Raw genomic sequence first — 13,057 nt, 5'->3', positions numbered from 1 at the left:
AATTATGAACAGTTGGAGTCATGACCAAGCAGGTATTTCCTGCTACACAGGTAAGACCCTTTAAGTAGCTATAAAGGATTTACTGCACACGTACGGTTCAGCTTTTTGGTCTCACCACAGAGATGAAGGACGCTTCAGCTGCGAGGTCCGTAAGCTAAATTATAACCTACCTTGTCATAACTAACATATATACTGTATATCATTTGATCTTTTTACTGTTATCTTTTTGAGTCATTTGGTGTTATAGTATTCCAATTATATTTTTATTTAAGTTATCTTTCACCTCGCACTAAGGGTATTTTATGTTTGCTTTAGCTTTCTGCTAAATCTTAAATACATTGCACTTTCTAAAAAGCTTTTTTTTAACTTTGCCTTTATTTTCTATTTTATTCCTAAAATGCCTTTTTAACTTTCCCATTATTTTCTATTTTTACCAGAAAGATACATGATCTGATACCAGAGAGAAAGGATAAGGGTTTGAGACCCAAGTTCTGTCTGGGTTAGAGTCCTAGAATCTGGGTTGGAGTCCCAGAGAAAGGACCAAGTTCCTTTAGGTCGGGTTGGAGTCCCAGAGCTGAGTTCTGTCTGGGTTAGAGTCCCGACGTCTGTCTGGGTTGGAGTCCCGACGTCTGTCTGGGTTGGAGTCCCAGAATAAGGCCTTTGCTAAATGATTAGAGTTCCGACGTGTGTCTGGGTTAGAGTCCTAGAATCTGGGTTAGTGTCTTAGAATAGAGTCCTAGCCTAGAATAGAAATTGACTAGAATTCGGGTTGGAGTCCCTGAGAAAGTACCAAGTTCCTTTAGGTCGGGTTGGAGTCCCGACGTGGGTACCAGAGAGACTGTTGATCTGATCTAAATGCATTGCACTTTCTATTTTACTCATTTCTTTGCCTATGTTTTCTTTTACTTATCTATTATTTTATTTTATTGTATGACAATGTTTATATGTGAAGCACTTTGAGTCTGCCTTGTGTATGAAAAGTGCTATATAAATAAAGTTGCCTTGCCTTGCCTAACCTAGACAGGTTTATAGTAATTCCTGTTATTTCCTCACAGGCACTTAACTTACACTTTGTCCGTCTCCTTTTCACAGAGAAGTGGTGGACACTCCCAACTATCCGAGAAAAGCTTTCCTAAAGACAACCTTCAAGTGTCTCCTGCTTCTCAGTCTGCTGACCATTCCAATCGGCTTCATATTGGTCCCATTTCCATCCCCTCTATCGAGATATCAGATGTACAAGAGATCTGCTGATGGACCTGCCAAGTTTCAAAAGGCCCTCCCCCTTCATCGGAATGACCCGTTGCGCCTCTCCACTCAGCACAACATGATTTATCCGGGGAACTACCATTTTATCCTGGACGACACCGAGCTGTGTAGGTCCATCCATCCGTACCTGGTTCTGATTGTTCCAGTGGCCCCCGGCAACTGGAAAGCCCGCGACGCCATCCGTAGAACATGGGGCAACGAGACTCACATCCAAGGGGAGCTCATCCAGACAGTCTTCCTCCTGGGCGTACCCAATAGTGGCAACATCGAAGTCCTGCAGCGGAACGTACGCACGGAGAACCGGCTGTACCACGACCTGATCCAGAGCGACTTCATAGACAGCTACCACAATCTGACCATCAAGACCATGGTGATTATGGACTGGCTGGCCTCCCGGTGCCCTATGGTGCCCTACGCCATGAAGATCGACTCAGACATGTTCCTGAATGTGGAGAACCTTGTGAGCATGTTAAAGACCCCCGGCACCCCTTCGACGATATACATTACCGGCAGGCTCAAGAATGAAAGTCCTGTTGTACGTGAAAAGGACAGCCAGTGGTACGTGTCTGAGGATAGCTACCGTGAGAACGAGTTTCCAACCTACGCCGTGGGTATGGGCTACATCTTCTCCCTTGATATGCCCAGAAGGCTTGTGGAGATCTCTAAAACGGTCACTCCCTTTTACGTGGAAGATGCCTATATTGGAGTGTGCATGAAAACATTAGGAATCGACTTCACTCCGCCCCCAGAACGCAATCACTTCAGACTCTACATGTTTGAATTCAATCGTTGTCATTTGGCCGAATCCATCTGTGCCATCCTCAAAACTCCAGCACAACTGGTAGACTACTGGACATTATTAAAGGGGCCTGGCCCGGCCTGTTAGGACATGAACACCTACATGGCTGTTTGGTGGATTAGTTAAACAGACGTGGAACTTGACTTATAATAACTTACATACAACAATAAATAATCACTTAGTTAATGCTAAACTATATTCTTTGGATTAAACGTATGACTTTCCCGGATGTATTGGCTATCATAAAATTTAAAAAGTATATTTGTGTATCAAACATTATTTTATTTATAAATATGTAACTTTTAAGTCAGGAGATGAGCAAGCTGTGGTATCTTATCTGCGACATCTATCCTTTAACGACTTCTTAACATTGGGTCAGCCTTGGTTGACGTAGCATTCGAGAAATGCAGCCAATGAACATTGCAGTCCAGGCATTGTGACAATAGATGTATTGATGCAGCGTCATAGATGTCTTCCATGGATTTCATGTGACCATTATGAACCATTCTGCCCTGCAAAGGCGAACCGCGGTATCAGCATCAACAGCGACACTGAGAAAACTAGTCTTATCGTTCTTTGGCGTACAACAAATAGTGTTATAGTGATTTTTATGAACAATGATTCAATGACGAATTTGATCATTGCATATTCTAATTTTTTCGACATATGACCCCAAATGAACAGATTCTGTACCCTGCCTTTGTATTAATATTAATGTCGGTTTTAGGCAATACCAGTGAAAGAGCAAAGTATAGTAAGTAGTGTTTCAATTCGGAACCTTTTCCAACATTAAGAAAGCATTTTTCAAATATGTGTGTATATGATTCATAATATATATTTTGGATGTCTTTATGTTTAGATAATGAGATTAAAAATAAATCAGAAAAACAACCAGAAGTTTTATTTTGCTGGAAAATTCACTTAAAATAAATTAAACAAAGACAGTAGTAACATTTAGTAACATCCTCATCATCATTCCATCATTTTGTATAAACAGCATGATCTCTATCTCTTCCTTGGTGACCAGACTGCCAACAGTGGCGGTTCTACGTCCAGTTACGCCCCGGGCGAGGCTCCCTCCGAGATGGGGGGGGGGGGGGGGGGGGTTCTCAACAAGCAGGTGCGCCTGCAGCCAGAGGGTGCGCCAGTCTACCAATTCCCCACACAACGTTATAAGACATCATAGAAAACCGCTTTGCGGCACAAATGTTTATTTTTCTTTTATTGCTCGTGGAGCCCCCCACATATCATGAAAGAATGGTGCTCTGGGCGGCTTCCCGGTTCGCCCGTGCCCAGAACCGCCCCTGACTACAAAGGCAGTATCTGCATCACGGAACTGCAGATACTTTTCAGTTTTCAGGCGGTAATTAACGGTACTATTTGTTTGTACCTCTTAAAATAAAGAGAGAAAGATTTTACACTTAAAAAAAATGTCTGTACAATTTGAGTTATTACTCAATTTTGCCAATTAATATTGTAAGGCGTGGATTATTGGCCAAAATTCATATGTGGCCCCTTGAAAGGGGGATTGAACGGCCGCCCTCAGTAGTCTATGGCTAAACACTCATTCATTTGCAATCAATAATACCTTTTTAATGTAACAAAACTGTCAAGCAGAACCTCTCAAAATACTTAACATGGAGATGAAATAGCCACTGAGAGCCTAACAGGAAAAAAAAATTCTGCAATTTTTATCACGACAATGAAATACATTCCTTCCCATTGACTAAGAATGGTGAAGTGTCTTGTAGCATCCAACCACAGCCAGCCCCCGCATGTGATTAACCAATCAGAGAAGGACAGAGACAGAATAAAACGGCCTGAATAAGAGTTATTTGAGATATTCTTGGCTAGCTGACAGCAGTCTAGAGGATGATGCCTGGGGCGACAGCAATATGGCTCCTGAGGAACCGGCTCTACGACCGAGGAAAGTTAGCCCCGGGCGGGGAACCAGGGAGCTGGTTCCCCGCCGAAGCCTGCAAACAGCAAAAGTAATGTTGCTACGCAAGGGCGTAACCACGCATTCTTTGGGGGGGTCGTGCCCCCCCCAATGTTGAGAAAATACTAACCTGTCCCCCCCAATATACAGCAGGATAAAATGTAAAATATATGTTCTCTTTTTATGAACCCTGTCAATGGATCGGTCTCTTGTTATGTCTTATTTATTTTCAATTTATTCAATTCAATTTTCTTTATTTCGCCATGTACACAGGTACTAGGAATTTTGAATGGTATTCTCCATGCAGGCTGGAGCATTACAAATAGAACATAGAACAGAACAAAGGGACAAGACAGAACAACAATACAAGAAAGTACCAGTATGACCATGGAGGTAGTGCAATAATGGAATTGTTAAATAAGTTAAATAAATAAAGTAAATAAAGTAAAGTGCTGAGAGGAGCCATAAAGCTCATGTGCAAGGGCTGTTTATGAGGGCTATTGCTTGTGGAAAAAAGCTATTGAGGTGACGTGAAGTTTTTGTCATGATGGCCCTATATCGCCGTCCAGAGGGTAGACGGTTAAAGAGGCAGTTGGCAGGATGTGAGGGGTCTGCTGTGATCTTCACAGCTTTCCTGCGGGATCTGGAGCTGTGGAGGTCCTTGATGGAAGGAAGGGGGCAGCCGATGATGCGCTCTGCAGCCCGTACGACTCTTTGGAGCCTGGCCTTAGAGCGGGCAGAGGCAGAGTCATACCAGACCGAGTGTGAGGATGTAAGCACACTCTCAATGATGGCCCTGTAGAACTGCACCAAGATGGGGGGGCTGACCTGAAGTCCTCTCAGCTGCCGAAGGAAGAACAGGCGCTGCTGGCCTTTCTTCACAAGTTGAGTGATGTTATTGTCCCATTTCAGTGTGTTGGTGATGGTTGTGCCTAGGAATTTGAAATGTTCGACTACAGTGACAGATGAGTTGTTGATGACAAGTGGGGGATATGTCTGAACCTTTTTTCGGAAGTCCACAATCATCTCCACTGTCTTTGTTGACGTTGAGCTCTAGGTTGCTGACTGCACACCAGGACTCTAGATGGGCGACGTCCCTCCGGTAGGCAGACTCGTTGTTGTTGCTGATGAGACCTATCAGGGTGGTGTCGTCTGCATACTTGATGGTCTTGACAGACGGGTCACGGGAGGTGCAGTCATTCGTGTAAAGGGAGAAGAGCAGGGGGGACAGCACACAACCCTGGGGGGCACCGGTGTTAACTGTGCGGGGCTGTGATAGATGCGGGCCCAGCCTGACATACTGTCTCCTGTCAGTGAGAAAATCTGTAATCCATAAGCAGGTGTTTCTGAATTGATAGATAGTATTTGCAGGTATTTCCGTTTGTTAAGTGTGTGAATCTCCCCTCCTAATTGTACACTTGTGCGATTTAGTTTGAAACCACCTCGCGACTTTCTGCGTTGTCATGGTTACCCCACACTCTTTCTTCAGTGAGAGCCAAGAAAGTAAAGTTGAGTAATGGAGGATTTGAGGTTACCTAAAAAGCAGAAGAAACTGGACCAACAGCCAAGCATACGCAGTTTTTTTCAGACAGTAAGTAACTTGATACCGAGCTTTGAGCAAGCAAATAAAACGAGTAGCCTCGTAAAAGCAGAATATTAAATATAGCTCATGAAGGTCAGTCGCTGTTCTTTTGATAAAATGACATGGTTACGATGCAGGCAGCACAGAGAGAGAAGGAGAGAGACAGGCATGCTGAAAGCAGTGGCCAGACAGGGACATGCTCTGAACATGCAGGTGATCAGGTGAGTCATTTGAATGTAAGTAACGTTATTTAACGTGTTGGAGAGGAGGTAACGGACAATTTAAGGTTACTTAAAAAGCGGATAAAACTGGACCAGCAGCCGAGCGTACACTATTCCTTTAGATGTGAATTCAAATGGTCAATGTAGTCCTCGAAACTATGTTCTAAATGTCCACATTTTCATATATAAATATAGAATTGTAGGCAATGCACTTAACAAATAATAATAAAAATTTGGACCCCCCCCAATGTCTAAACTATGGTTACGCCCTTGTTGCTACGGCATAGCTATTGGAAACATTGTTATAATTTGAGACTTGTTTAACAATTAGTTCAATTTATGATTATATTATTTGCCACCTAGTCCAAGGCTAACTAAGCAAATGCTACGAAAGAGCCTAATGCCTATATGAGCAGAACTATTTAAACACCACATACCTAGTAATGAAAAGACATTGGGTTAAAAATCTTCAATCAGAAAAATCTTCAATCCACTAATTGAGCAATTAAGTCACCTAATTAACCAAACTCCCATGAAGACCTCCTCATTGGCAACATTCTGCATATGGACCTTTCATGGATTACTTTCTCAGCAGCTCTGTCAAAATCACTGTGAACTTGAAATCAGAATATAGATTTAAAGGAGAAATATTGTGGTGCTTTCCCAACAAGTAAACAACTGCATCCGAATACTCGTACTTGCATACTATATAGTATGCATTTTGTAGTATGCGAAAAATCTAGCGCGTCCGAATACTCAAGTATGCATTCTGTAGTACGGAAGTCGTTTCCGAATGCATACTACCGCCAAAGTGAACCACGGACCACACTACGCTATCCCACAATGCAACCGGAGTCTGGTAACAAACGAAGAAGAGATGGCTGACCCGACACCACCAACAGCGGCTTTTTATTTGTGTGTGTGTGTGTGTGTGTTCAATAAAAAAGGAAAAATTAACTTCAATCGTCTTTTTCACGGAGTAACAAATAACTGTAAATGTATTATTATTATTCCAAAAAAATGACTTACCAAATGTCCACATATATACAACATAACCTGCCGGTAAGTCGCTCTACGAGATGACCGACGACGACGCCTTCTAGCAGAGATATCCATTTCAAGAGCCATTCGCGTAGAAAGAGAATTTTTTTTATTTAATAGCAACGATAACAAGACGGAAAACAGGTACATTTTGCCGCCATCTGGGGGGAGATACGTCATCTCCAAACATCCGGTGGAGTCTCGGCGGCGTTCGGAGGCGTTCTACGCATGTCTGTAGACCGTACTACACAGTCAAGTGTAGTATGGTCAAGTAGTAGACACTAGACAGAAATAGTATGTACTAGGTATTCGGATGCAGCCATAGTATTTGAGTTCCAGAAAACATGTTTCTGAAGCTGTTTGCTGGAAATAGCTTTTAGGAAAAAAATTCTCGCCTACCGCTTCCCCTCTGTTTCAGCCCCTTCAGAATGCGCTGTTTCTGGTGTCTAGCTTTAATGCAAATGAGCTGCTGCCCATTGACAAATTAGCTGTCAGACTGAACCACAGCATGGAGGGGAAGGGATTGTTGCCGTTTGCGGTCTCCTGGAGCTCTATATCTATATCATATAATATAATATAAAAATACTAATAATATGTATGGGTATTTATTAGTGCTGTCAAGCGATTAAAATATTTAAACGCGATTAATCACATTAATGTCATAGTTAACTCGCAATTTTTTTTCTATACTAAATATCCCTTGATTTCATTGTCCCATTAGTTTTTCTCATTTTAATGCTCTTATCAACATGGAGAAGTGCATCGGCTTGCCTTGTGCAAATGTTTTTTTATTGATAACAACATTGCCATATACTGATCAAAACAGAACGATACAAAAAGAAAGCCTAGAGTGCAATTAAACGATGAATATACAAACATACTGCCTTGAACATAGCAGTCAGGCTACTGCTTCTTTGTTTTGAGCCAAATAAAATAAAAATAAAATAATAAAAAATAATAATTGCGTTAATCGCGCGATAAAAAAATTAACGCTGTTAAAATTGGTTTGCGTTAACGCCGTTAATAACATGTTTAACTGACAGCACTAATATTTGTACAATATTATATCTAATATCACGGCCAGAAGCTATGTGCGCCTCGGATGATATTATGAATCATAAAGACTGCGTCTGACATTTCTGGCACTTCCACAACAAGTAAAGACTCGTAGTGGGGGATATCCCGGCCATGGTTGAGAGTATTTGGGGGAATGGAACATTGGCCTTGACTCTCTGAAGTCCATGAACTGCGACATGGAGGAGAAAGGGATTGTACTCCGGGAGCTGAGCTGCCGGACTTCCCGCCTTGCTCCCTACACCGGAGCTGCCGGACTGCCGCCGAGCCCTCCCCCCTGCGGACCTGCCAGCTTCGGCAGCAGTTCAGCTCCCGGAGTACAACCGCCGGAGCAGCCGGAATGCTTCGGCCGCAGTTCAGCTCCCGGAGAACACCGCCGGAGTTGCCGGACTGCCGCCGAAGCTTAGGCGGCGGCCGGGCGGCTTTGACCGGCAGCTCAGGTCCACAAAATCGTAGCTATGCTCTGATGGGATTCTTCAACTGTGCCCCCTTCCTACGTAAGAGCCGCCACCCAGAGAGACACCACGAGAGCCTTGTTCTTCTCCGGGAGGCGGTACTACGCCTCACCCAGCAGGCAGTTCGCAAACCCCCGACCTCCCCCCGACCTCCACGCCCACCAGCCCCCTCACCAAACCTGGTCCGGATGAAGACATGGAGGCCTACCTGGAGGTCTTCTAAAGGACGGTACGTTGGGAGAGCTGGCCGCAGGACCAGTGGGCCCACATCCTGTCCCCCTTCCTCACCATACCCGCACAGCAGACTAGCCAAGATCTGGCACCGGAGCACGCCAGTCAATACCCGGCGTTGAAGCAGGCGATATTGGCATACTATGGCCATAGCCTCGCCGCCAGGGCCCAGCGCTTCCACGAATGACGATTAGACATCCGAGGCGCCGTGTGGACTCAAATCTCCCAGCCTCCTGGATCGGGTTTTAATAGACAATGCCATCCGCCAGCTCCCGCCAGACGCCCGCAGAACCCTTGCCAACAACCACCCCGACACAGTAGACGAGCTGGTCCGGCAACTAGAGAACTGGCAGGTGGCTCAACAGCTGAGTTTCAGCGCCCCGAACCCCTTGAGGCCCGCCGAGACGCGTAGGGACAGACGGGGACTGAATCCCTTGCCCCGATCACCCCCACCGCTGACCCTCTCCCAGGAGACCCGAGAGGATAGACGGTGCTTCAGCTGCGGTCAGAACGGACACCTAGCCCGGCAGTGTCCCGGAAACAGGGACGTATCCATGCCTTTGGCCTTCGCCGACGAGGGACGGTCAGGGCTACGTCTCCTGACCACCTGTTGGGCACATCAGAAGCCCGGGGCCCAAACACTCCCGGTGCGGGTAAGGAGTAAGGACACTCAGGCCTTCCTGGATACCGGCAGTATCGTGACCCTCCTGCGCCCGACCTAGCTGGGGCACGGCGGGGGAGCCCATAGAGGTCGCCTGTGTACACGGGGACACGTATGAGACCTGCCAGGTGGTAGTGCGAAGCCCCCGAGGGGTGTTTACAGCACGGGTCTACAACCGGGGAGCCCAGCTGCGCATATTTCGGCCCGGCGCCCTGGTCCTGGTCCTCATACCAACTGCAGAATGCACGTTTTTGGCCAAGTAGCAGGGGCCCTACGAGGTGGTCGACAGGGTGGGGGAGGTGAACTACAGGGTACGGCATCCCGGGAGACGCAAATCCACCCAACTCTATCACATCAACCTGCTGAAGCAGTGGCAGAGTGGAGCGACCCCACACAGCAAAAACCACAGTGTACATTGTACTCTATGGGTGTACATTTAACACTCACTTCGGGGTATATATATAGGTCCAAGAGTTCAGTGTTCGCTGAACACTGTTAGAAGAGCAAAATATGTACTCCAAATTTAGAGTTACATTTGAACACTTTGAGAGTGCAAATGTACTCTATTAGTGGTACTTTTGGGCACTCATTCAGTGCTTCCTTACACCTGCAGTGTAAACCTAGAACCCCAGAGAGAGAAAATATGTACTCCAAGTCAGTGCTTTGTAGCACTTCGCAGAGCTGATTATTTAATACTTCTAGAGTGAGAATGTACTCTGACTGGTGTACAACCAACACCTTTGAGGTGAATTATCAACACTTCATGAATGAATAGTCTACACATTAGATTCTTGCTGCTGTTGTTGTTACAGTGCATACATATATAATATAGTTAACATTATAGTTAAACTTTCATTATTTTACATCAAGAACCATATTTAGTTTTACATTTATATGATGTAACAAACAACTTGAAAATAAATAAATAAATGTGTCCCCGTCAACCAATTAAAGGGGAATTCCGGTGTAAAACGGATTTGGGATATGTTTTGTATGATAATGAGTTGAAACGTTCGTTTTGGAGCACAAAAAAACGCATATAGACGCTTTCTTCAGTTGGCTGTTTTTAGCCGATTCTATCAAAACGCTATAAACTTGGAACAATGGGGCAGTGGTTATGGTAAAAACTAAATCGCTATTTTAAACCATTTAAAAGGCTAGAAGTAGCCCGACACTTCTTTGGTAGTTCAATAAGGGTATTAACATATAAAACGAGGCATTGAGAACTTTGTAAGTGTACAGATTGTTTATTAAAAAGTACATTTTATACACACAATACCATCAGTAGATCACCCGTCGACGCCATTTTGTTTTCAAGACTCGATAAGTAGATTGGCCAACACAGAGATTGTGACATCCATCAGCAACACACAAGCTCTGGCGGCATGCCATGGGACCTTTAAAAATAAAATAAAAATTATCAGGATACAATTACCCTGTGAAACTTCACTACACGATCCACAGCTTCCCGGATACTGATTTTGACAGCTCCCTTCTTTCCACTTGGAGGTGGTGGCAGGAGGTAGACCAGCAGGAGAAGTGAGGCCATGTCACTATCCCAACCTGAAAAGGGCGAGCACATACTTTTGAGCATGAAATACACCTGATGAAAGCACATGACACAACATAAAAGGTTCAAAAAGTTCTTGTCAATAAATAGTCAGCATCTAAAAAGGTGGCCAAATACAAACAGGTTATTATCATAGGACCCTTTTTTTTTTTTTTTTTTTTAAAAGGGTCCTATGTTCCCCAGTCTCATACAAAGAGGGGAACATAGGACCCGGGGAACATAGGACCCGGGGAACATAGGACCCGGGGAACATAGGACCCGGGGAACATAGACACGCTCCCACTAAATTAAAGCCACGTGCCTCGTTAGCATTAGCTAAAAATGTTAACGAGGCGTTAGCTAAATTGAAGACATGTGCCTCATTAGCATTGGCCATTAAGTTTGACGTTAGCTAAAATCGTTAGCATTTATAAGTTGGTTATCAGATCTAAAAGACGAAGAAATGCTGAATATTCTGCATTCAGGGTTTCTGCAGGTTTGAACAAGTTAAATGTAAGCCTCTAATACCTTCTTAAGACCCATTATGAATACAATTTCTGACCTATATGAAGGACATACGCACAACTAACTATGAAACATAGAAACCCTGTGCATTATTCACTTGGTACTTTTCTTACCTGTTTACATTCCCATGAAGTTCAAAAATGTCTTCGCTCACTCGGAGCAATTCCTTGGCGATATTGATTCGATCCTCTCTAGTCAACCGTCTCTGCCGAAACAGTTTGCTGCGTAGTGTGGAAGAGGACAAACGGTCACATGTCTCTAGATTCAACCAATGAGAAGGCGCAGCGAGCCAATGACGAATCGAAACCTAAACCGACGTGCCGCCGGGATAGTTGGACACTCAACCGTTGTACACTCAGGGAGTCCATCATCCTAAAATAAACACTTAAATTACTCTACACCAGCATTATACCAGAGAATGTCTAATATGAGGAGAACTGGCACTCGCGGGTTAGTTCCGGGTTTCTGGACTGGTTGCAGTAATAATCTTTGACCACGCGGGGCGCTCGTAGGCGAGTCCAGAATGAATGGGAGCCAACGGGGTTTTATCCTCAGAATCCACTTTTCTCACGATGTAATTTTTTGTCAAGTGATTTTAAAGTTGCTATCAAAGTGTGGGGCTAAGATAATAAACTCAGCTGAATATTGCATTTTTTAAGGTCACGTATCTGTTCTAAAAAGGCGTTAAAAAACATGCGATGACGTCACACACTGTAATACTGTCAGAGGTACTACTTTACGGCAGTTTCTAAAGCACTTCCCTTGTCCCGCAACGATAACACCAGCTGTTGGAGGTAAGGCTTTTTTTTGCCCTAGTTACAGAGTTTTAGTGAGCTAATGTAAAAAAAAGAAATGCGCGAATGTTTTACATATGTATGTTACTTACAGAGAGTGTTTTTTCTAATCCTCACTAGTGCCGATGATAAAGCTTTTTTTTTAGTAACGATTATGAGCCATTTCTTTCTCCTAAAATAGAAACCTGGATTAGAATCATAATTTTAAGACTGCATCAATTTAGTTTACATCAGTAAACAATCTGCTAGAGAGCAGTGTTCTGTTGTTCTCCTCATGCCTCTTCCTTTCTTGATCTCTACAGTCGGACCTTGATGCTGTGACAACGGACAAGTCTTCTTCCTCTGTCCTTTTCCCCTGCCTCTGTTCAGTATGTGCAGTGTTGTTAAATCATTTATCTTTTTTTTTATTAGTTACTGTTCTTATTGTGTTCTTGTTAGTGTGATGTTTGAATAAACTTGCCTGTTGCAATGTTGGTATAATGTTTGTATAATTACTGTTATACAACTGTTACTGTTTCAATGTGATCCAGACCATATTTCTCATTTAACAAACATGTGTAGCTGATAATGTGTTGCATGGCAGAGCAATTACGGTATATTCAATGGCTTAAAACAAACCCATCTGTAAAGATCAGTGAATGCATAGAAATCAATGACAAGTGGTGTAGATGTGTTTTCCCTCTGTGCAAGGTCATTAGCCCAAGTCCTACAAAAAAATAACGACTGTAATAGCAGATGTTGAAGTTGTTAAATCGTTAACTAACCATTTGTATGGAACAATCGGTTAAGGTAAGTTAAGTGCTTGAGTCTCGACACTTTAGAGAATGTCTAGCGCGCAACTTGAATAAGCCATGTGCGATATTACCCGGGCTCCAGCGCAACTTTCATTACCAGGTGAAGCCTCAGGTAGCCTAGGACCA

At 43.8% G+C, this 13,057-nt stretch overlaps 1 protein-coding gene and 1 long non-coding RNA gene across 2 annotated transcripts; one reads left to right on the top strand and one right to left on the bottom strand.

Moving 5' to 3' along the window:
• LOC132461940 (beta-1,3-galactosyltransferase 2-like) lies at positions 1-2,956 on the top strand. Its single transcript, XM_060057459.1, has 3 exons — positions 1-145; positions 1,093-2,171; positions 2,210-2,956. The coding sequence occupies exons 1-2, from the start codon at positions 123-125 to the stop codon at positions 2,150-2,152; spliced, it is 1,083 nt and encodes a 360-aa protein (XP_059913442.1). The 5' UTR covers positions 1-122; the 3' UTR covers positions 2,153-2,171; positions 2,210-2,956.
• A 7,540-nt stretch (positions 2,957-10,496) lies between these two features.
• LOC132461953 (uncharacterized) lies at positions 10,497-11,749 on the bottom strand. The gene is made up of 2 exons (XR_009526696.1): positions 11,457-11,749; positions 10,497-10,832 (listed from the first exon to the last, which is right to left on the bottom strand). It is a non-coding gene; the product is annotated as an uncharacterized LOC132461953 (long non-coding RNA).
• Between the last annotated feature and the right edge of the window lie 1,308 nt (positions 11,750-13,057).

Source organism: Gadus macrocephalus, chromosome 7, assembly GCF_031168955.1.
Source record: "Gadus macrocephalus chromosome 7, ASM3116895v1".
In the NCBI taxonomy this organism is placed as follows: Eukaryota; Metazoa; Chordata; class Actinopteri; order Gadiformes; family Gadidae; genus Gadus; species Gadus macrocephalus.
The sequence above is the reverse complement of the archived record's forward strand: the minus strand, read 5'-3'. Positions and strand labels throughout refer to the sequence as shown.

What these genes read in the sequence shown, in the direction of transcription:
- LOC132461940 (XM_060057459.1), top strand. Translation starts at nt 123, where the DNA reads ATGAAGGACGCTTCAGCTGCGAG. An exon ending in AAGGACGCTTCAGCTGCGAG is followed by an intron (nt 146 to 1,092) that starts GTCCGTAAGCTA and finishes TCCTTTTCACAG; the next exon opens with AGAAGTGGTGGACACTCCCA.